The following is a 21142-nucleotide window of genomic DNA, read 5'->3' as shown; positions in this document are numbered from 1 at the left end:
ATTTTTTTAATATATAAATTACTGATATAAAACATATTAAAAATGGATTCTTACTAATATATTGTACAATCTAAAACTCCAACGGAAAACTAATAAAATAAATATATTAGAAAGAAGATACAATACAAATGTCTGTCAATTTGAGACATGAAACTAATTGATCTCATTTACATTATACAATATGTTTTGTAAATATAATTATATACAATGACGCATTTGAAATATATAACACTAAAAAAAAATTATAAAAAGATAATCAATAACCGCGCGGACGCACGGATCAACATCTAGTTGTGATATTTAAAATTCAATGATATTATAACAAAAAAATATACAAATATTTTTATGTTATGAAAATTATACAAACATTTAACAGTTTCAAAAGCTTGAAATCTGTGGAGGCAATGCAACATTAACATTAAGTTTTCGTTAATATAAAGATTATTTCACCAATGTTTATTTTTTAACATTGTTACATTAATTTCATCCCATTGTTTACAAAGTTTTGGTTATCATAACTCTTTTTCCTGTAGTAGTATAAATCTATATACTGCATTATATAAGTTTGTAACATAAAAAAAATATTTCCTAAACTATGATATATTTTAACTTTGTGAGTGAAAATAAAGCGAGAATGTTAGGAGTTAGGACAAAACAATTTTATTATGAGTTTGTCCCTATGTTCGAAAACTAAAGATAACTATGGAAAGAAATTGGAGAGAATATTTGACCGCACGATTTTAGTGGGAATAATAATTAGTCTGTACTTTATCCATACTAATATCATTGGTAGACGGACCTAGAGAACGATCCTCTATGATTACAGCTTTCAAATAATTGAGCTATAAAGCTTAACACAATATATTTTAGAAAAAAATACAAAAATAGCACTAAATCAAGTTTATGTTCCCAAACTAACATTCAAGGTCAAAAGTCACAAAAATAACACTTAATGTTTTATCAAAAGTCACAAACTTAGGGTTTAGAGTTAAAGGGTGGAGTTTAGGATTTAGGGTTTAGGGTTTAGAGTTTGGGGTTTAGGGTTTAGATTTTAGGGTTTAGGGTTTAGGGTTTAGGGTTTAGAGTTTAGGGTTTAAGGTTTAGAGTTTAGGGTTTAGGGTTTATGGTTTAGGGTTTAGAGTCTGGAGTTTAAGGTTTAGAGTTTAGAGTTTAGGGTTTAGGGTTTAGAGTTGAGAAATGAGGTTTTGGGGATAAGATTTCAAATTTTGAAAAATAAAAAAATTAAAATTTTCAAAGGATAAACTTAGAAATGTGCTATTTTGGTCATTTTTGTTTTTGGGTGCTTTTTTTGTGATATAAACTTAGAAAAGTGCTATTTTGGAGATTTGTCCATGTAATTCTTTTTGATAATTGTCCTGACAAATCCGTCTAATATATTAATTAGGAAAGCGGATGGAATTTTTATACTGGAGTCCCAACTCTACGAGCCGAAAAAATCATCTCAAATGATTGAACTTTATTTGTTTGATAGCTAGTTGGCAAATTGTAATAAAAAGTTATTTGATTATTTTGGAGGTAAAACTGAAAAGGCTGCAAATTTGGAGGAGGGAGAAACAAATTAATGTTTTTGGCATTGCATCATAAAGTTCAAATGATCAAATCTTAAATTTTAGAAAATAATTTATTAGAGTAACAAAGAACTTTTTTAATCTAAATATTCAGCACAATCATTTTTCAAAATAGTTTTTTTTTTGTCAACTTCAAAATAGTTTATAATAGTGAAAATAAAATTATTACACGTGAATTCTTGTAAGATAAATAAAATGATATATTCTAAAATTCTCATAACTTATACTAATGTTGACTAGTGTTGAAAAATTGGGACATGGAGAATCAAATTAAAATCCCCCGTAGATTCGGGAATCCAACACATTGCCACCGCCAATTTACAGTTGGTAAAAACCGTGACGTGTCGTCATCTGAGAGCGTAAACATTGTGGGTAGGGCCCACTTCCAACAGACCATAAATATCACTCGATTGTACGGCATTCTTCACAGCAACGAAGACTCTCTCTCTCCCCTTCACACTCTCCACACTGTTTTCCTTTTCCAAGGTCTACTCGAAGGTCAAAGCAGTCTTTCGATGACGGATACGACGGACGATATCGCGGAGGAGATTTCGTTCCAGAGCTTCGAAGATGACTGCAAGCTGCTCGGCAGTCTCTTCAACGACGTCTTGCAGAGAGAAGTCGGCTCCGATTTCATGGAGAAAATCGAACGGACTCGTGTTCTCGCTCAGGTTTTTGCTTCTCTCTCACTCTGTTCTCAAAGCTCTTCTGTGATTTTTCGTGTCTTTTGCTCGAGAAGCGTTAACGTTCTACTCCGATCGTTCCGTAAAACGATTTCTATAGACTGCGATCGGTTTGTTTTGAGAGGAAATGGAAACGTAGGAGGACGCTAGGTGAAGTCTTCTTACTCGAATCGCTTGAGGTCTTCGATATTTCGTGATTGTGTTTGTTTTACACTGTTGAGATTCCTCTCGGATCAAGAACGTTTGTAGAAAACTGTTTGTTTTGTAGCTTTTCTTGATGGATTCGTTTCAGATCTGGAATATGCTTTTTGATTATCATGTTTCCTAGGTGGTGACTGATTTCTAGAACCTTACGACTAAGTGTTTTCACTGGATATAATATACTATTTTTGGTTTCAGAGTGCGTTAAATCTTCGTCTGGCTGGTATCGAAGACACGGCCGAGCTTTTGGAGACGCAGCTGACTTCTGAAATATCAAACATGTCACTGGAGGAAGCACTGACGCTGGCTCGTGCCTTCAGCCATTTTCTCAACTTGATGGGAATTGCCGAGACACATCACAGGTTGACTATAGTTGACAAGCACATGTTAAAAAGAATGAAAATGTTTTTAAGTCGTTATCAAAAGATGAAAGTGTGTGGATACTTGGAGAAGTTTGTGTGTTTGAAAGATTGCTTTTATCATCTAAGCAAAATGTTTCCTGTTTTCAGAGTTCGTAGAGTCCGTAACCTTCCACAGCTTTCAAGATCATGCAACGATGTATTCAGTAACCTATTGCAAAGTGGTGTTTCCCCAGATGAGCTTTATGATACCGTTTGCAAGCAGGTTATGCTTCACTGTTCTACTCGCTGTTACTCTATCATCATCTTTTCTATATTTCTGATGAAACTGGTGGTATCTTGTAACTGAAAGATTGAGTTCAAAGTGAAGTCATTTTGCTTGTCCACAGTATGATACTTGTTTTCTAACTAATTTATCCTATGCAGGGGGTTGAAATTGTTCTTACTGCACACCCCACTCAAATTAACCGGAGAACCTTGCAGTACAAACATATCAGAATGGCTGTGAGTTATCAGTAATGCTGAAAATTGATTGATATATACATGTTTGCAAGCAATTTTAGGTTTATGGTCTTTGTACATTTTACAGCATCTTCTTGAATATAACGATAGACCAGACCTTGGATTTGAAGATCGAGAAACGGTCATTGAGGATATGGTACTCTCTTCCACAAAATATTACTTACAATTTCTCTGCTGAAGCGTTACATCTAATAATTTTATTTCGTTTAAAAGGTTAGGGAGATAACTTCACTGTGGCAGACTGATGAACTTAGACGTCAGAAGCCTACTCCTGTTGATGAAGCTAGAGCTGGTATTCTCATCAGAAACTTGTAAATGTCTGAGAATAAACCAAGGTTTTGCTACAAGTATATGTTATTACAATGTGTCAGGTTTGAACATTGTTGAACAATCCCTTTGGAAAGCTGTACCACATTACTTACGTCGTGTCAGCAGTTCTTTGAAGAAGGTCTTACTTTTTTTCTCATTTATATGCAAATTGTGAATGAATAACCGACTTGATATTGATAATATGTTATTCTCTATGCGTTCTTCAGTTAACGGGGAAGCCACTCCCATTAACTTGCACCCCAATAAAGTTTGGTTCCTGGATGGGTGGCGACAGAGATGGAAATCCAAATGTCACTGCAAAGGTGAGCAGTTACTATTCCCCTGAAAAATCTATGTATGAGTGAGAATGTGAGCTTTGCATGGGAGTTCTGTATTATTTAAGATGGCTTACTATTTGGCTGTTATAGAGAGATATCAGGATTAACTTGCTCACACACGATTGTCTTTTATCAATAAATTTCCAGGTCACAAAAGAAGTATCGCTTATGTCTAGGTGGATGGCTATCGATCTATACATAAGAGAGATTGATAGCTTAAGATTTGAATTGTCAATGAATCGATGCAGTGATAGATTGTCAAGATTGGCAGATGAAATTCTTGAAAAAGGTAAGCTTCTGGGAGACAGCTCATGACTCAGATTTTTCTTGATTCTTGAGAGAACAAATATTGAAGATGTTATTTTTGCTGATCAGAAATTGCTGACCAAGATGACCTTGAAAGTTGGGGTACGAATGTTGGTAGAAGCCAACCAAAATTTCCAAACCAGCAGGGCTTATCTCTACCCACTCAACTTCCACCTAGAGCTGACCTTCCCTTATGTGCTGGTACGGGATTTCATGTGTAGAATACTCTCTTCTTATAAAAGTTTCTAACATTCAATCATGCATATAGACAACTCACTCATCTTATAAGTTTCTGATATCCTACCTGCAGAATGTGGTGAATCACAGTATCCCAAGCTTGAAGTTCCTGTGACAGATTATATTCCACTCAGTCGCCAGGTGAAGCATGCATTTTAGAGATGCATATTAAAAATAGTCTGGCTGTGTTTGTCTGTACTTGATAGTTTTCTTCCTTAAAATAGGATGTTCAAGGCATTTCAAGTGATGGCTATGGCCCAAATTTGCAAATAAAGACAGGAAATGGACATTCCGTCAACTCTAATGGTTGTCAGCAAAGTATCACTCCACGAGGTTCTTCCTCCTCGAGTTCACAACTTCTCCTTCAGAAGAAACTACTTGCTGATTCTCAGATTGGGAGGACCAGCTTTCAGAAGCTACTAGAACCAACTCCACCTAAACGAGCTGGAATTGCTCCTTATCGGATTGTTCTTGGGGAAGTAAAGGAAAAGGTGCAGATCCTTACTCCTTATTTCTCATTGAGCTGAATTAGCATTGCCAAAGATGTGAAAGAGTTCATGTTTATATCTCCAAAGGCATTTATCTTTAGTTACTGCTTAACTTATTTGTAAATATTCTCAATATCAGAAATTTATAAACATATTGGTAAACTGTACATTCTCGCTCAAAACCACTCACTTGTAATGATCTGGTGATTACAGCTTTTGAAGACACGAAGACTTCTGGAACTTCTTCTTGAGGGTCTTCCTTGTGAATATGATCCTTGGGACTACTATGAAACATCAGACCAATTTCTGGAACCATTACTTCTCTGCTATGAATCTCTGGTACGATCTTGCTCCATGCAAATTGAGTTCCCATTAAATATCATTACCTTTCTAACTGAAAATTACTATTTTCTCAGCATGCATCTGATTCCGGAGTTCTAGCTGATGGCCGGCTTGCTGATTTGATCCGTAGAGTTGCTACTTTCGGCATGGTTTTGATGAAACTTGATTTACGACAGGTGACGTTTTTCTTGCTTGTTGTTTTGGCTCCTTTTCTGTTGTTTCTGTCTGATCTAAGATTTAATTATTCAGGAAGCTGCAAAGCATTCTGAAGCTTTGGATGCAATTACAACATACTTGGACATGGGCACATATAGTGAATGGGATGAAGAGAAGAAGCTTGAGTTCTTGACAAGAGAATTGAAAGGGAAACGTCCTCTTGTCCCCCCAAATATTGAGGTCAGCGAGCACTCACCGTGGGTTTTTTTTATGTTAGACCTGTCCCAGAAAAAAAAAAGAATTCTAATTAGTAGTTGCAACTTATCTTATTGTAAGACCAAATAGAGTAATTAATAACTTGAATGTTTATGCGTTTACTTCAAGGAAACCCAGTATGATACAAAAGTGATCTCCCATTTTATCTCTTGTACGTTATGTTTGCAACACAGTCCTCAAAATCATTGAACTGTTGCAGGTCGGTCCTGAAGTGAAAGAAGTACTAGACACTTTCCGAGTTGCTGCTGAGCTAGGAAGTGAATCACTTGGAGCTTACGTGATTTCCATGGCTTCAAACGTATGATAGATCAAGTCTTTTACAGTCAACTCTTTTCTGAGGCTAATGTGGACAAGTAACTATTTTAGATCCGCAGCAAAAATGATGCCATTAATTTGTTGCAACTTGTAGGCAAGTGATGTCCTCGCTGTGGAACTTCTACAGAAAGATGCACGTCTTGCCGTCACTGGAGAGCTGGGAAGACCATGTCCTGCTGGAACGTGAGTGTAATTTCTTGAAGGAACACTTCATTCATTATCAATTTGCATGTCTGCCTACTATCATGAATGGTTGTGTCTTGTGTCTTACATATTTTGATGACATAAGTACTTGGTATGCTGATTTGTTTTTGTTACATGATAGACTGCGAGTGGTTCCTCTCTTTGAAACGGTGAAGGATTTAAGAGGTGCTGGCTCCGTGATAAGGAAATTGCTATCAATTGACTGGTACAGAGAACACATCGAGAAGAACCACACTGGACACCAAGAGGTGTGTATACTTAATTTCAACCAAATCCATCTTTGGAGGCTGCGCCAGTTGTACCTTAATAGCCTTGAAAACATAAACATGTGTGCAGGTGATGGTCGGATATTCTGATTCTGGAAAAGATGCTGGTCGCTTTACTGCAGCATGGGAACTATACAAAGCCCAGGAGGATGTTGTGGCTGCTTGCAATGAATTTGGCATCAAAGTTACCTTGTTTCATGGACGAGGAGGAAGTATTGGGAGAGGTGGTGGCCCAACTTATCTCGCCATACAATCCCAGCCTCCAGGTTCAGTGATGGTGAGTTAAACTATAAGCCGCCACAAATTAGTTAATACTAAATGGACGGGGTTTTCGCTTTTCAGCAGTTCTAAGGCACAGTCTTGCTTTGAAATTGCAGGGTACTCTGCGTTCCACAGAGCAAGGTGAGATGGTGCAAGCCAAGTTTGGGATACCACAGACGGCTGTTAGGCAGCTAGAGATTTACACAACCGCAGTACTGCTTGCTACTTTGGAACCTCCTCAGCCACCTCGAGAAGAAAAATGGAGGAGCTTAATGGAAGATATCTCCAACATCAGCTGCCAAAACTACAGGAGCACGGTGTATGAAAACCCAGAATTCCTCTCTTACTTTCAAGAGGCAACACCTCAGGCCGAGCTCGGTTTCCTCAACATAGGAAGCAGGCCAACACGAAGAAAGAGCTCAACTGGTATTGGACATCTCCGAGCTATCCCATGGGTTTTCGCTTGGACACAGACAAGGTTTGTGCTTCCAGCTTGGCTAGGCGTAGGAGCTGGTCTGAAAGGAGTCTGTGAGAAAGGTCACGCTGATGATCTCCAAGCGATGTACAAGGAATGGCCCTTCTTTCAGTCAACCATAGACCTTATCGAGATGGTGTTAGCGAAAGCAGATATCCCAATAGCCAAACACTACGATGAACAGCTTGTCTCAGAAAGCAGAAGAGGACTCGGTAGTGAGCTGAGAAAGGAATTGCTGACTACTGAGAAGTATGTGCTTGTGATAAGTGGACATGAAAAGCTCTCGGAGAACAACCGGAGCCTGAAGAAGCTGATAGAGAGTAGACTTCCGTATCTGAATCCAATGAACATGCTGCAGGTTGAGATCCTCAAGAGGCTAAGACGTGATCTTGACAACATCAAGCTCAGGGATGCATTGCTCATCACCATCAACGGCATTGCAGCTGGAATGAGGAACACTGGTTAAAAACACTCGGGTCTGTATTTGCTTGTGGTTTAAACTACTTCTCCCTGTTTCATCCATCTGCTTCTTTACTGCTTTTATGTACTCTGCCAACTGTTGAATCATAAGTAATCCAGTGCACTATAATAATCAAGAACCGTTTTAATCACGAGACCAGGCAGTTTAATGAGACAAGGTAAATAAACATTAGTTTCTTCACTGCTCTTTGTTGTTCTACAAGTAACACAAACCAGAGAATGACCAAAAAAAAATCAACGTGTATTGCAAACGGTAATACAATTACACCATCATGATCAAAGTTCAAAATCATCTGTATCTCAAAGTATAATGAAACTGTCACTGCTTGTTAAGTACTATACACGGTAATAGCATCTTTTGGGAGCAGAAGAGAGTGAGAGTGAGAGTGAGAGTGAGAGTTAGAACGGACTGACCCAGTGAGCCAACTTCAACATGAATTCAGGCACAAGACGCCTTCTGTCTACGCTTTTACCAACCACTTCTTGATTGTCTCCCATAACCACTGATACTATGTCTTCAAACATCTCGTCCTTTCCACCTCTCATTGGATCCTAACATAGATAACCAATTTTCCAGAACAGTATTCAGGTTCTTGTACGACTAGACAGTCAGAGATCTCAAATATACCGGCATATTGTACCTGAAGAAACAAATCCGTGTGTGTTTTCCCCTCGTAAAGGATCACTTCTGCTTTCCCTCCGAGCCTCTGGAGGGTTTCCGCAAAACATTTACTGAAAAAAAAAACATTTTCAGAAGTTGAATTATCATATCAACCACCTGAAGAAGTACATGAGACAGACATGTGCACACACAAGGCTATGGAAGTTTAACCATACCTTGCATCTGAAGGGATGGAGTAGTCCGCAGTACCGTGGAATAAAATAATAGGTGGAAGACGAGCGACAATGTGTTTGAGATTTGGGTCTTGCACTACTAGTTCAGGGGAAAACTGTTTTAATGATTCCTCTCCTTCCATGATGCTGAGGACAAAACAAAAAGTCGCATGTTTTTAAGTGTAAAATTTTGGACTGCTCTACTGGCCAGGTGAGCATCGTACGCTAATCTATACTAGGAACTATTATTATACCTCAGAAAGATGGAACGGTACAATCCCCTGCTATGGAAGTGGTCTACAAGGCTCAAAAGGTTGTACCTGTTGATCACAATCAAAGAGATTATTATTTTTAAGTGTGAAAGCCTATAAATAATTTATTTGGCTTTGGCTGGATGGAAGTTAGGACTTAGGAATCTACTTGCTTCTTTAAGATACCATTTGACCTTTATGCTATGCGATTTATGAACTGTCTACCACCATTTTACAAAAAAGACTTGTAAAGAAGCATTTTTAAACAACTTCTTGACACACATTTCAATTCCAATGTATTGTTGGTTCTGTGATCAGAAGAAAGGCTTTACCCTCCAGACAGACCAAAATAAGCATTTATCTGTGAACTACTCCAAGAAACACTGTCTCCTTCCCCTGACTCTTTAACCACCTGGTCTACCAGGGCGCAAGCCGCGATATGTGCACCAGCAGACTGACCCATTAGATAAATTCTACACGACAAAAAAAAATATCAGAAATCATAAACCTGAGAACTTCCATGTTCAAGGATTGTTGACAGGATTAATACCTGTCTGGGTCACCACCATACTCAGCGATATGATTACAAATAAATGATATACCAGAAGAAGCATCTTTAACCATGTCACTAATAGATCCTTGAGGAAAATTCCTGATATTGCCAATGAGATGGGGATAATGTAAATGAAGACATTAACCAACAACAGATTCTAAATGGAAACTGATGAAATATGAGAGGACGCCACTACATTCATTGTGGCATAGAAAACAATTACCTGTAATCGATGCATGCCACAATGATATCTCTTTCTGATAATTGCTGTCCTAAAAGAGAACCCCACGCCTTATAACTGTATCAAACACAAGACATATTCCGTAAGACAAATTGCAGTTCTTCCTAGGATGAAAAAATGGGTACCAAACTCACCCAATAATCCAGGCTCCACCAGTAACAAACGCCACAACTGGTTTCGGACCACCGTTGGAGTTCTTAGGTAGATACAAGTCAAGCCTGAAGAAACCAAAAACAAAACATAAGGCATCAACTAGTCTGTAAAGGAATAAAAAAATAGAAACTGGATAAGCGGTAAAGGATGATGACCTGTTTCTTGGTTGATCACCGTAAACAATACTTCTGCGGACGTGAGGAGAGAAGAAATAGTAATATCCGACTGCAAAGCAAACACTCCCAACCTTTTAGCAAATGAAAGTTACCATCTTTAGATCAAAGAGAGAGAGAGAGAGAGAGAGAGACAGAACCGTAAGTAGAAGATCCAAACCTTGAATGAATCCCGGCATAAGCAGAAAAGCATAGCATCCAAGTGCAAGAAACCTCGTGATCCATCTATAACCTACCCTGAAGAACAGTTTTTGATCAGCGGATCATACATCAATGATCGTGCAAACCCCAACAACAAAATATCATCTTTTTAATTGGATCTTTAAGTACCCGAGATAGCTGAGGAGCTTCAAGAAGAGACGAGTCAACAAGAAAGTCTCTGAGGCGGCGTGGCTAACCTCCTGACCGATAGTTTGTTGTCCGTTTCCATTAGTACCGTCGGGAGAGGCCGCAGAGAGGCAGTTGTCGCTGTTGGATCGTCGCCGTCTGTTCTGGTGCAAACCGGTCGATTCACCGTTGGGAGTGACGGCGCCGTTGAAGCTGGAGGCGCGGGAGAGGAGAGGCTTGACGGAGTGGTCGTCATGGAGGAGGAGGGTGGTGGATGAGGGATCGTCGTAGATCAAGGGTTTGAACATCATTTCGGTGGAGGATTTAGGGGGAAGAAGATGGGAGGATGAGATGGGGAAGAGAGTCTGCGACGGCATTTTCTTTCCTTTCCGATTTCTCCGTTTGCCTAATTTAGATCGAGAGAGACAGAGAAGAGATGTTAGTTAAACCGCAATGAACCAGATGGGGGCTCTGACATGTTCTTTTCTTTTTTTTTTTTAACTCAACCACAACTTCTCATTAACCAAATCATTGTTCTACAAATGACTTATCAGCCTCCATACAAGATAATAACCCACTAGTCACAATATAATACAACTTAGGGACAATGGACGTAAACATAGTAGTCTCTTTCGCTATTCTATGTGCAATTTTATTTCCACTCCTAGGATAATAGGCCACCTCAACTTTCTCCATACCCGACGGTGATGAGCTTATCGCTTGGATCATGGGCTTCACCCTGGGCCAGATTTCCTCTTCATTGTTCAGCATCCTCACCAGCACTTGAGAGTCAGATTCAAACGTGACGTTTCTATATCCAAACCCTGCTAGCGTGCGTATAGCCCAGCGTAAAGCTTCCATTTCTGTTTCATGCACTGATCCCATGTCGGGTAACCTTTTCGCCCCAGCCCACAGCATATCACCGTTATGATCTCTCAGTACCCATCCCACTCCACCAACTTCAGTTTCTTGCATCCATGTTGCATCTGTATTGCACTTAAGCTTGCCTTGAGGTGGTGGAGTCCAACGTCTCTCCGGTATAGCTGCTGCAGGCGGTTTCACCTCTTTCAATTTAACCTCTTCTCTACTCTTCCATACCCTCGCATCATCCCTCGCCTTCTCCACATACATCTGTGCTGTATACTCCTTACTTCTGAAAAGCAGTTCATTGCGATTCTTCCAAAGCCTCCACATGATCCATGGGGTTAGATCTTCTTCCACCTGCTCCTTTGGATACTCTTGTTTTAAATTTAAGACCCAATGGAGTTTGGAATAGAATGAATCAGACCACGATCCTGGGGGCGGGATATGCACGTTAGCTACTGCCCATATCAGGCGGGCATACGGACAAGTGAAGAGTAGGTGATTGACAGTCTCTGCCTCTGCCCCACATCTGCTACAACTTTTGTCTTTCGCTATGTGTCTGTGGACCATATTAGCAGCAACAGGCAGTGCATTACTGAGACACCTCCACAGGAAGTGTTTGACCTTTGGACTTGTCTCAAAATTCCATATTTTTTTTATAGATGACATCCAAGCTTGGTTGGGACGCTACTTGCTTTGTCTCCTCTGCTGCAATCACATTCATATGTACCCAATATGCAGACTTCACCCTGTAGTGACCAATTTTCGTATACTCCCACGCATAGGTGTCTTCACTTACTCCCACGCATAGGTGTCTTCACTTATACTCCCTACTGGATGAATGGCCTTTATTTTCCTTCGGGTTTCCTCTGTAAACATACGTTCCAGCTTCTCCTCATGCCACTCTCTGTCATTGTTACATAACAGTTCACATACTCTCATATCCTCAGATAACCTCTCTTGGGAACCTCCCTCTCCTAATCTCATCGAGGTGACGGTCGTCGCTGGATGACTACCCAACCACCGCTCCCTCCACACCTTCGTTTCCCTTCCATTCCCAATGATCGCTCTAGCTCCCTGTTGAACTAGTCTTTGGGCAGCATGGATACTTCTCCAAGCATATGAAGGTCTTGTGCCAAGAGGAGCACTTAGAGGGTCTGCATTCTTAAAATACCTGCTCCTGAATATTCTTGTCAGCAGTGAGTTCTTGTTAGTTATCATCCTCCATAGCTGCTTACCCAATAGTGAAAGATTATAAGCCTCCAAATCGCAAAAACCCAACCCTCCTCCACTCTTTGGTTTGCATAAACTTTTCCAACTTTTCCAATGCATCCCTTTTGATTCTTGATTGTTTTGCCACCAGAAATCTGACATGATAGACATAATCTCCTTACAAATAGTCTTTGGGATCAGGAAGCATGACATGGTATATGTGGGAAGGGCCATCGCAACCGCCTTGAGTAACACCTCCTTGCCTGCTGGAGATAAGAATTTCGTCTGCCACCCATGAACTTTCTTGTTGAGGTTCGCTTTTAAGTAACTGAGAATTGAGACCTTTGACCCGCCAAAAGCTTCAGGTACTCCTAAATAGAATCCTTCTCCTCCCGTGTTCTCAATTCCCAACTTGGTCTTGATCACTTATCTCTGACCCTCCGGAATGTGTATACCAAAATACACACTTGATTTTTGGTAATTGATCCTCTGACCCGAGGCCAAACTATAACTGGAGAAGATTGATCACCTGATCCAGTTCTGAGTCTGCCCCTTTGCAATATAGCATACTGTCATCCGCAAATAGCAGGTGTGTGACTGGTGGAGCTCTCCTTGCCACTCTCAGTCCTGATATTCTGCGTTTCCTCTCTACTAGCTTTAGCATCTAAACTAAAATTTCTGTACATATGACAAAGAGATATGGAGATAGTGGATCCCCTTGCCTCCATTGATGAGGACTTGATACCTTACTGATGAAACACTGCTCATAATGAGGCTTCTCCATGGTGCCGAGAAACCTATCGCATGCATCGCTCTATCCAAGAAGGTCCATTCCACCCGATCATATGCTTTGGAGATATCTGTCTTGATTGCGATATACTCCGAAGCGCACTTATTGTCTGAAGAGAGCGCATGCAGTAGCTCATGGGCCACCATGATGTTATCTGAGATAAGTCTCCCTTCTACAAACGCGGCTTGAGTTTCTGAGATGATAGTGGGGAGTACTTTCTTTAACCTCTTCGCCATAAGCTTCGAAACTATCTTGTACGCAATGTTACAAAGACTTATAGGTCTATAATCGCTCATACTCTTAGATGTCAGCGACTTCAGGATCATACAGATGTTTGTGTCGTTTAAACCTTCCTCCAACATGCCTGTTGCGAAGAACTTCTGCACCATGGTTGTGATATCGTCACCGCTTGTCTCCCAAAACTGTTGGAAGAAATGCCCACTCATCCCATCTGGCCCCGGACACTTGCTAGGATTAATATCAAAAACTGCCCTCCTTACTTCCTCCTTCGTCACCAGGAGCATCAAACTGGCATTCTGTTCCTCAGATAGCATGGGTGGTATTTCATTCCACTCCTCCAGATCTATACCCACATCTGTAGATGAGAGCAACTTTTTAAAATAAGCTTCAGCCACTCTGCCCAGATCCCTATCCGCAGATCATTCTTTGCCATCATCATCAATGAGACACTTGATTCTATTCTGAGCTTTCCTGTTTTTGGTAATAGCGTGAAAAAACTTGGTGTTTTTATCACCTGACCGCAGCCAATTCAGTCTGCTCTGTACCATCTAGAACAACTCCTCATTGTAATATTCCTCATCTAGTTCTCTTTTAAGGATCTGCAATTCCTCCAGCTTGAATCGCTCCTGTCTTGAGGCCTCATCTATCTTTTGATGGAGTTCTTGGATTCTCATGGCGGAATTTGGCTTAGCTTGGCGCTTCCAGACAGATATGGCCTTACGACAGTCTGCTATCTTACACATCAGACCCGCATGTCCTGCCTGCCCTAAACTTTGGCTCTTCCAGCTTCTGTCTACTGTCGCAACAAAACCTTCTCGCTTTACACATCTGTAATCATATCGAAATGAGGATCTTATTTTTGCTTGATACCCATCAAGGGAGGTGAGTATAGATGTTTTTACCATTACTTTATAAATATATAAATATAAATAAATATTTTAAAAATATTTTTCTGGATTTTTTTTTGATTTTTTTTAAATCCGAAAATTTATTTTGAAATTATTTGTAAGATATTTATTTTAAATTGTAAATACTAATTTATTTATTTTTAAAAATCGTAAAATTTACCCCCAGAATCTCATCCCTCAAATCTGAAATATAACCTTAAGCGTAGATTACTTGTTCCTAGTAGTATAAGTTTTTACTTACCTGTTTAATGAAATGTTTTGGTCATTTTGTACTTTGTGGGATATATTCATGATAATTTGTTTTTAATGTTATCATATAAAAATTTTCATTAATTATTATACTATATATATATATATGAAATGCATATGATTTTGACATGAAAACTGTTTCTTTTATATATATTTATTCGGGCAATTATCTCAAATGACACTTTTTAAGTTTTTGTCACAAAAATAGTCCTCAAAAAAGAAAATGACCAAAATAATATTTTTTATTTTGAAAATTTTAATATATATATATTTTTTTAATTTGAAACTATATCCCCAAAACTCCACCCCTTAACTTTAAACCCCAAGTCTAGATTAGTTAACCCTATGATAAAAATGTACTTTTAGACTTTAATAAAACCGTTTTTGGTTATTTTTTTTATTGAAGGTTATTTTTGCGAAAAAACTTAAAAATGGTTATGATAGGGAATTTCTTTATATTTAATATATATATGGATTATGGAGTGCGTAGGAAAAATGAGTTGAGTTTAATTGAGAAATAATATACTTAAGATTGATACAGTACTTGGCGTTAAAAGTGTTAACAAATAAACGTTGAGTAAAAAAGAAGTGTTAAGAAACCAAACGCTCGTAGCTTGGTGGTAAAGGATGTACAGCTGTATTGCCCGCCACCCGGGTTCGAGTCTTGGCCACAACGGATTTAACATCACTTCTGTTGGGGCGCTGGAGTCCTTTCGGGGGATAGTTGGGAATGTGGCTGCCCAGATACCGGAGTTATAAAAAAAAAAAAAAAAAAGAAGTGTTGAGAAATAGAGAAACGTTCATGAGTTGTTTACATCATATTCCGTGTGCATGCATCATCCTCCTTCCCACATCTATCATAAAATATCATTTTGTCACACGAGAGAGAGAGAAAGTAGAGAGGGCGGGAAAAAAAGAAAGAAACGGTTAGGCTTTTTGTTCGCGAACACTAGAAAGGCAGAAGATAGGGTTTCTAACGGCGAAGGGCTTGGATCAGATTCGATCGATGGCTGGATCAGATTCGAAGAATCGCTTCTTTTCCTCGCGTCAACCACCTCATGATTCTGTTTCTTCCGGCAATTTCCCGAATCTGAAGTTCACGGCAGGTTTGCTTTTCTGTATTTCGTTTCGCTTGATTTTGAGGATTTCGCCCAGATAGTTTCTGAAATCGCACTGTTCTGATGATATGCGATCCTGTTTCCCAGAGAAATTGGTGAAGGAGCTGGCGTCTATGAAATCCGATCTCCACTTGGCGGTACTTCGATTGCTTATCCCGTTTTATTCTCTACGAACTTAAGTTTGATCGATGTGCTTAAGAGCTATGTACGGCGTTGTTGCTAGCCTAGGATCGTGCTTCTTCGATTCAGATCTCTGCTTAGTATTCCGATTGCTTATCCCGTCCTCTTCTTGCTTTCCGCGTTTATAAGCTTCATCCATGAGCTTAAGAGGTGTGTGTGGTGTTGTTGCTAGCCTAGGATTGTGCTTCTTCAGAGTCGAGGTATGTATGGTGATGTTGCTAGGATTTGTGTTTCTATCGCATCTCTGTTTAGTTTTATTTTTGAAGTTCTTGTTAACTTCTTTGTATCTGACCATCTGTTCCCGTGATGCAGCACTCTAAGCTGAAAAGATCAATGGATCAAATACTTGCTTTAAAGGAGAAACTGCAGAATGCTAAGCTCATGGGGATGCAAAAGGAGGATGAAAAGCTTCGGAGAGGGATGGAGTCCAAATTTCCTTCGACTAACACTCTGTGTGATCAACTTACTGAGACTCTGCAGCACTTGGCTTCTCAGATTCAACAAGGTATATAGCAGATGCACATTGGTCGTTATATACTTGAAGCTACTTATGCTGTCTGTATCTGTTTTTTGAGTTTACTCTACAGCGGAGAAGGATAAGGAGCGTTTTGAGTTCAAGTTCTCTACTAGTGCGCAAGCAATTAACTCTTTGAAGCAGCAAATGAAAGATCTATCTGTAAAACTGAGTGCTTCTGAAGAAAACATCAAAAGCCGTAAGTTGTTGTTTTGTCTCAGACATGTTTTTTTTTTCTTTCATAGGACACCTTTATTTTGAAAGTGATTGTATTGCTGCAAGATGGTTTATCAAAATTTATCTACCGTTCTTCTGTTGGATCTTTCTTGTTATACACTTTTGTTACATTTAATAAGTCAACCATGCAGGAGAGAAGGAACTAGAAGAGCTACAACTCGAGAAAGGACAGAAAGAAAACTCTTACCAAAATGAACAGTGTAGAACTGCCAGTTTCTCAAACGAGAAAGGTAAATTTTCATTGTTCTTATATATTCACAATGTCAATTCTCACATGTAGTAGACTGTAGACCACATGTATTGACCACATGTATTGTCTGATGTAATAGCTTAAGCATGTCCCACGCACCAAACTGGCTGAAAAATTCAATGTTTCAGAAGGGTGTTCGCTATTTAGATGGAAACAGGATAGGGAATTTTTAGCTTGCTATATGATAGTATTGGTATTTAAATGAAATGCTCTTGTTTTTCCTTCTTTATGGCAGATGCTATGATAAATAATTCTGACGCAGCTATAGCCGAAGCAAAACTCAACATTGAGAATTTGAACTTCCAAATTGAGAAGGTGAGGCTTGAGTTAACATCAAAAGAAGATGAAGGCAAATACCTTGTTGGCGTCAAGGAGAAGCTTGAACAAGAGAATATGAATATTCAGTTGAGTGCTGATAATCTTTCTGAGTACATTGAAGCCATGATCAGGCATTGCAGGGACATTATCAAGGACGACAAGGTTACTGAAACCATAGCCAGAGACGACGATGATGTGCACATCTATTCTTCTGGAGAAGGAGACACCTCCGGGGATGATGATTACGATGATGATGATGAAGAAGAGAGGGATGTAAACAGCAAGAAAGGAATAGACGACCAGTGTGAAGAGCGTGCATGGAAACGAAGTGCTCATCTCAGATCAGTTTCATCAAGCTCTGTTGGGGCAAAAGAAGATGCAACCGATACTGATCCAGAAGGATACAGAGGTTTTGTCCCATGCCCCGAACGTTCTGATATACTAGAGATACTTGCCGCCCGTCCCGACAATTTAGCTAACTATACTGCCCTGCCGTCTACCCTGCCGTCCCGAATTTCTCTTTACTATGCAGAGATGTGTCTCAGTGAGGAGAGATTTGAGCTCCTAAAGAAATCAGAACCCCAAGGTCAAATAGGGGTTTCTGATACTAGTGGCCGACTGTATTTGTTCTGGACGCCAAGGCCTCTAGATCGAAAGCATGTATTCAAGAAAAGACAAGTGGAGAGGCGGGAAGTGGTTGCCGGCTACATTCGAGATCAGTTATTTCATGCTCTGTGTTGGGCCTATTCCTTATGCGACATGGTAAGTGCTTCTTTGGTGCTTCACGGTTGGGAGAAGGAATTTATACCGCTGTGTCCGAGATACTTGTGCGAGAAGGTTCGTCCGGACCTGTATGGAAAAGATTTAAAAAGAGGTGCAGATTTAAGTAGTTCTGCAGCCCATAGTTGCTATGGTCTGTCTTTGGAAGACGGGTTGGCGTATGTGCAGGATGCTGGCATACCCAAAGAGCAGAATCCTACCTTTAACTGCAATTTCAAACGGGCATCTGATCCCGAGGAAGATTTGTACCGCATCACCGATGTCTTTAAATATGAAACAATGGAACAAGCCTTGGTGCGCCTTAAGAGTCATCCTGTTGCTGCAAAACTGACGTTATTCGAGGGATGGAGCAGTGACAGAATATATCGAGGCCCTAGTAAGAAAGGCGCTGGATACATTGGTGAACACGAGGTGTTGATGCTCGACTGTGTCCTAATGGATGGTGAAATGGTTGTACGTTGCAAAAGTAGCAATGGTGAGCGTATTGGAGTTTTGGGATACATATTTGTTTCCCTTGAAGTGATGTTTCTCCTTGCCGGTAAAGATGACTCCAGATTCTGCTTCAAAGAACCTCAATACCTCATCAATGGTTTCTTCTCCATAGGCATGGATACAGGTCCGCTGGGATTACAGTTCACAGAGAAGCCCAACCGCAAAAAGAGAAACCTCAAGAAGTTTAAGGTTGTACTTGAACAGATAACAACTGATAGTGAGTCATCGGAACTAGGGATGATGAGAACAGAACATGGAAGTATGATTGCTGAAGCAATGAGCAGAGTTGGAAGGAAGGAGACTTCGACCATTGTGGGTGATGGGACCACACAGGAAGCAGTGCAAAAGCATCTTACACAGATTAAGAATCTTATTGAGGTATGAACTTAGGAAGTTTGGAATCTCTACTACTTTTAGTCCGTAGAGTACTTAATGGTATTTGGTTTGTGCAGCAAGCGGAGCAAGATTACGAGAAGGAAAAACTGAGTGAGAGAATAGCAACGCTTTCTGGTGGAGTTGCTGTGATTCAGGTTAATACAAACACCATATAATATAAAGACTGTGTTGGAGAGATGTTAAGATAAAGCTCTTATGTATTTGGTAAAAGGTCGGAGCACAAACTGAGACAGAACTCAAAGATAAGAATCTTATTGAGGTATTAACTTGAATCTCTACTTCTTTTTTTCCATAGCGTACTTAGTGGTATATGGTTTGTACAGCAAGTGGAGCAAGATTATGAGAAGGAAAAATTGAATGCGCGAATTGCAAAGCTTTCTGGTCGAGTTGCTGTGATTCAGGTTAATACAAACCCCATTGATAGTCTTTAGTATAAAAAAAGAGTATGTTCGAGAGATGCTTAAGTAGAAGCTCTTATGTATTTGGTAAAAGGTCGGAGAACAAACGGAGCCAGAGCTCAAAGAGAAAAAACTGAGAGTTGAATATGCTCTTAATGCTAAAAAGGTGATCTTTTATTGCTGAGGAGCTATTTGCATACACACTTACACAGTGAAGTGTACACTGATCAGGATGTCTATTATTTTATTCGTCAGGCTGCTGTTGAGGACGGTATTGTCGTTGGTGGTGGTTGTACTCTGCTTCGCCTTGCTTCCAAGGTTGATACCATTAAAGCCGCCCTTGACGATGATGAAGAAAAGGTATAATAAACACTTTCAGTTTCCGATTCTTAAACACCTCAGATCTTCTAACATCTCTGGTTCCCTTACTTCAGGTCGGAACAGACATCGTGAAAAGAGCACTTAGTTACCCTCTAAACCCGGTTGCTAAGAATGCTGGAGTCAGTGGAAGCATAGTTAGCGAGAAGGTAGTTACCTCCACACACACTTATCTTTTGATTTAAAATCAGATATGCTTGAAGAGCTGCTATCTATTATATTCATTGTCAGGTGCTTTCCAACGAGAACGTTAAGTTCGGTTACAATGCTGCAACTGGCAAGTACGAAGATTTGATGGCTGCAGGAATCATCGATCCAACAAAGGTCATAAACTGTCTTCACTTAGCTAAATTTGGTCATCAGAGAAACTGAGAGTGCTTTGTCTGGATTTTTTAGGTTGTGAGATGTTGCTTGGAACACGCAGCTTCGGTGGCAAAGACATTTTTGATGTCAGACTGTGTTGTTGTTGAGATCAAGGAACCTGAGCCAGTTCCCACAGGCAACCCAATGGACAACTCAGGTTTGGTTCAGACAATCTATTAGATCTCCACCTAATCAAAATCTCAACACTGATTCAATTTACTAATCACGTGTTCAGGAAATGGATACTGATGAGATAGGAGGATAATGCAACTCTGCCGGAAACTGATTTCTTTTTAGCTTGCAGTAGATGAGTGCGCAAGTGTAATGATTTTGAACAAGGGAATGTACTCTGTGAACTGAAATTTTGAAAACTGCAGCCCTTCACGAATATCTTTATCCTTTCTGTTCTCTCTTCCTTGAATACTTTTGCATCCACCCACATTTTCACACGACACAATACATATACTTTAGGTGTAACAACATAAACAATACCTTTGAAGAAGGTTTCAACAGGAACTAACCTTAATCTACTTACTGCTAATGAAACCGGGCATTTCTCTCAGCCGGCTCTGATTATCTCTCTTTCTCTGTTAACTCACCAGAATCATCCACCTTAACTGAAAGACAACAATACAAGTTGTTTTTTTTTAGAGAAAATTGATGACACAAAGGCCAGGGAGGAGCTGGAGTTTGGGAATGTCTACAAAACCATATCGCTTCTCCATTTGCACAAGCAAGGGGGACCAGTTTTCTGCCCGATTGTCCGACCATACTCTGCTGCAGGCCAAATCTCTGTCCCAAACACTGCACTGCAGACTCAGTTTCAACGTCCTACAGTTACTGAGACGCTTCTTGAGATTCCAGTCAAATTTCTGCTCAGTTCAATACTCAAAACTCATCTTCATGCTTGCATTTTACACCCTCTCACATACTATTACAGGATTCTCAACCCTCTATAAAACATATATTAGACATCCACAATTTCTCAATCCATTTGAACGAGGAGAGATACAACAAAAGAGACAGAGGATCAGTTGGATATTGTGTTTGGATTACCAGTTTGCATGATCTAGTGGCTATGCTTCAGTCTTGTTGTGTTTCACCAAGTGTCTTCTT

The 21142-nt window shown here is 39.8% G+C and overlaps 4 protein-coding genes and 1 long non-coding RNA gene across 9 annotated transcripts; 2 read left to right on the top strand and 3 right to left on the bottom strand.

The window, feature by feature from the left end:
* Positions 1-1831: 1831 nt before the first annotated feature.
* Positions 1832-7938, top strand: LOC106401322 (phosphoenolpyruvate carboxylase 4-like). Its single transcript, XM_048756651.1, has 20 exons — positions 1832-2260; positions 2672-2835; positions 2983-3097; positions 3259-3336; positions 3422-3490; positions 3568-3646; positions 3726-3802; positions 3891-3986; positions 4149-4290; positions 4377-4508; positions 4618-4685; positions 4769-5035; positions 5246-5371; positions 5449-5550; positions 5624-5770; positions 6006-6104; positions 6216-6304; positions 6447-6573; positions 6662-6868; positions 6969-7938. Exons 1-20 carry the CDS (start codon positions 1847-1849, stop codon positions 7791-7793), a joined length of 3423 nt encoding a protein of 1140 aa, XP_048612608.1. The 5' UTR covers positions 1832-1846; the 3' UTR covers positions 7794-7938.
* On the bottom strand, positions 5157-6662 carry LOC111206233. Its single transcript, XR_002658382.2, has 2 exons — positions 5909-6662; positions 5157-5809 (listed from the first exon to the last, which is right to left on the bottom strand). It is a non-coding gene; the product is annotated as an uncharacterized LOC111206233 (long non-coding RNA).
* Positions 7939-7966: 28 nt separating the features above from the next.
* On the bottom strand, positions 7967-10842 carry LOC106401324 (probable isoprenylcysteine alpha-carbonyl methylesterase ICMEL1). Its single transcript, XM_013841822.3, has 11 exons — positions 10343-10842; positions 10173-10249; positions 9995-10064; positions 9821-9904; positions 9669-9743; positions 9443-9544; positions 9225-9365; positions 8896-8961; positions 8645-8788; positions 8449-8539; positions 7967-8359 (listed from the first exon to the last, which is right to left on the bottom strand). The coding sequence occupies exons 1-11, from the start codon at positions 10714-10716 to the stop codon at positions 8207-8209; spliced, it is 1377 nt and encodes a 458-aa protein (XP_013697276.1). The 5' UTR covers positions 10717-10842; the 3' UTR covers positions 7967-8206.
* A 25-nt stretch (positions 10843-10867) lies between these two features.
* Positions 10868-11773, bottom strand: LOC106398790. Its single transcript, XM_013839300.1, has one exon. The coding sequence runs from the start codon at positions 11771-11773 to the stop codon at positions 10868-10870; it is 906 nt and encodes a 301-aa protein (XP_013694754.1).
* Positions 11774-15414: 3641 nt separating this feature from the next.
* Positions 15415-20416, top strand: LOC106401321. 5 transcript variants are annotated; one of them, XM_048756653.1, is made up of 16 exons: positions 15422-15708; positions 15808-15857; positions 15944-16100; positions 16213-16405; positions 16488-16613; positions 16783-16881; positions 17137-18869; positions 18944-19021; positions 19099-19146; positions 19211-19288; positions 19380-19451; positions 19541-19645; positions 19720-19812; positions 19895-19987; positions 20060-20183; positions 20262-20416. In XM_048756653.1, exons 3-16 carry the CDS (start codon positions 16038-16040, stop codon positions 20273-20275), a joined length of 2919 nt encoding a protein of 972 aa, XP_048612610.1. In that variant the 5' UTR covers positions 15422-15708; positions 15808-15857; positions 15944-16037; the 3' UTR covers positions 20276-20416. The 5 variants fall into 5 exon arrangements, with proteins under 5 accessions (XP_048612609.1, XP_048612610.1, XP_013697274.1 ...); XM_048756655.1 differs by having other exon boundaries at positions 15635-15708; positions 16030-16100; XM_022702673.2 differs by having other exon boundaries at positions 15635-15708; positions 15949-16100.
* Positions 20417-21142: the final 726 nt, after the last annotated feature.

This window comes from Brassica napus, chromosome C5 (genome assembly GCF_020379485.1).
Source record: "Brassica napus cultivar Da-Ae chromosome C5, Da-Ae, whole genome shotgun sequence".
Taxonomy (NCBI): domain Eukaryota; kingdom Viridiplantae; phylum Streptophyta; class Magnoliopsida; order Brassicales; family Brassicaceae; genus Brassica; species Brassica napus.
This window is presented reverse-complemented; position numbering and strand designations above follow the sequence as displayed.

Bases quoted from the DNA above. Each gene is read 5' to 3' on its own strand.
- LOC106401322 (XM_048756651.1), top strand. From the start codon at position 1,847: ATGGAGAATCAAATTAAAATCCCCCGTAGATTCGGGAATCCAACACAT. The intron at 3,491-3,567 runs GTACTCTCTTCC...TTCGTTTAAAAG, and splicing joins AAACGGTCATTGAGGATATG to GTTAGGGAGATAACTTCACT. The intron at 3,803-3,890 runs GTCTTACTTTTT...TGCGTTCTTCAG, and splicing joins TCAGCAGTTCTTTGAAGAAG to TTAACGGGGAAGCCACTCCC.
- LOC106401324 (XM_013841822.3), bottom strand. From the start codon at position 10,716: ATGCCGTCGCAGACTCTCTTCCCCATCTCATCCTCCCATCTTCTTCCC. The intron at 10,065-10,172 runs GTTTGGATCTTC...TTTGCTTTGCAG, and splicing joins TATGCCGGGATTCATTCAAG to TCGGATATTACTATTTCTTC. The intron at 8,540-8,644 runs GTATGGTTAAAC...TTTTTTTTTCAG, and splicing joins TCCATCCCTTCAGATGCAAG to TAAATGTTTTGCGGAAACCC.
- LOC106398790 (XM_013839300.1), bottom strand. From the start codon at position 11,773: ATGGTCCACAGACACATAGCGAAAGACAAAAGTTGTAGCAGATGTGGG.
- LOC106401321 (XM_048756652.1), top strand. From the start codon at position 15,609: ATGGCTGGATCAGATTCGAAGAATCGCTTCTTTTCCTCGCGTCAACCA. The intron at 15,858-16,212 runs GTACTTCGATTG...CCCGTGATGCAG, and splicing joins AATCCGATCTCCACTTGGCG to CACTCTAAGCTGAAAAGATC. The intron at 18,870-18,943 runs GTATGAACTTAG...TGGTTTGTGCAG, and splicing joins AGATTAAGAATCTTATTGAG to CAAGCGGAGCAAGATTACGA.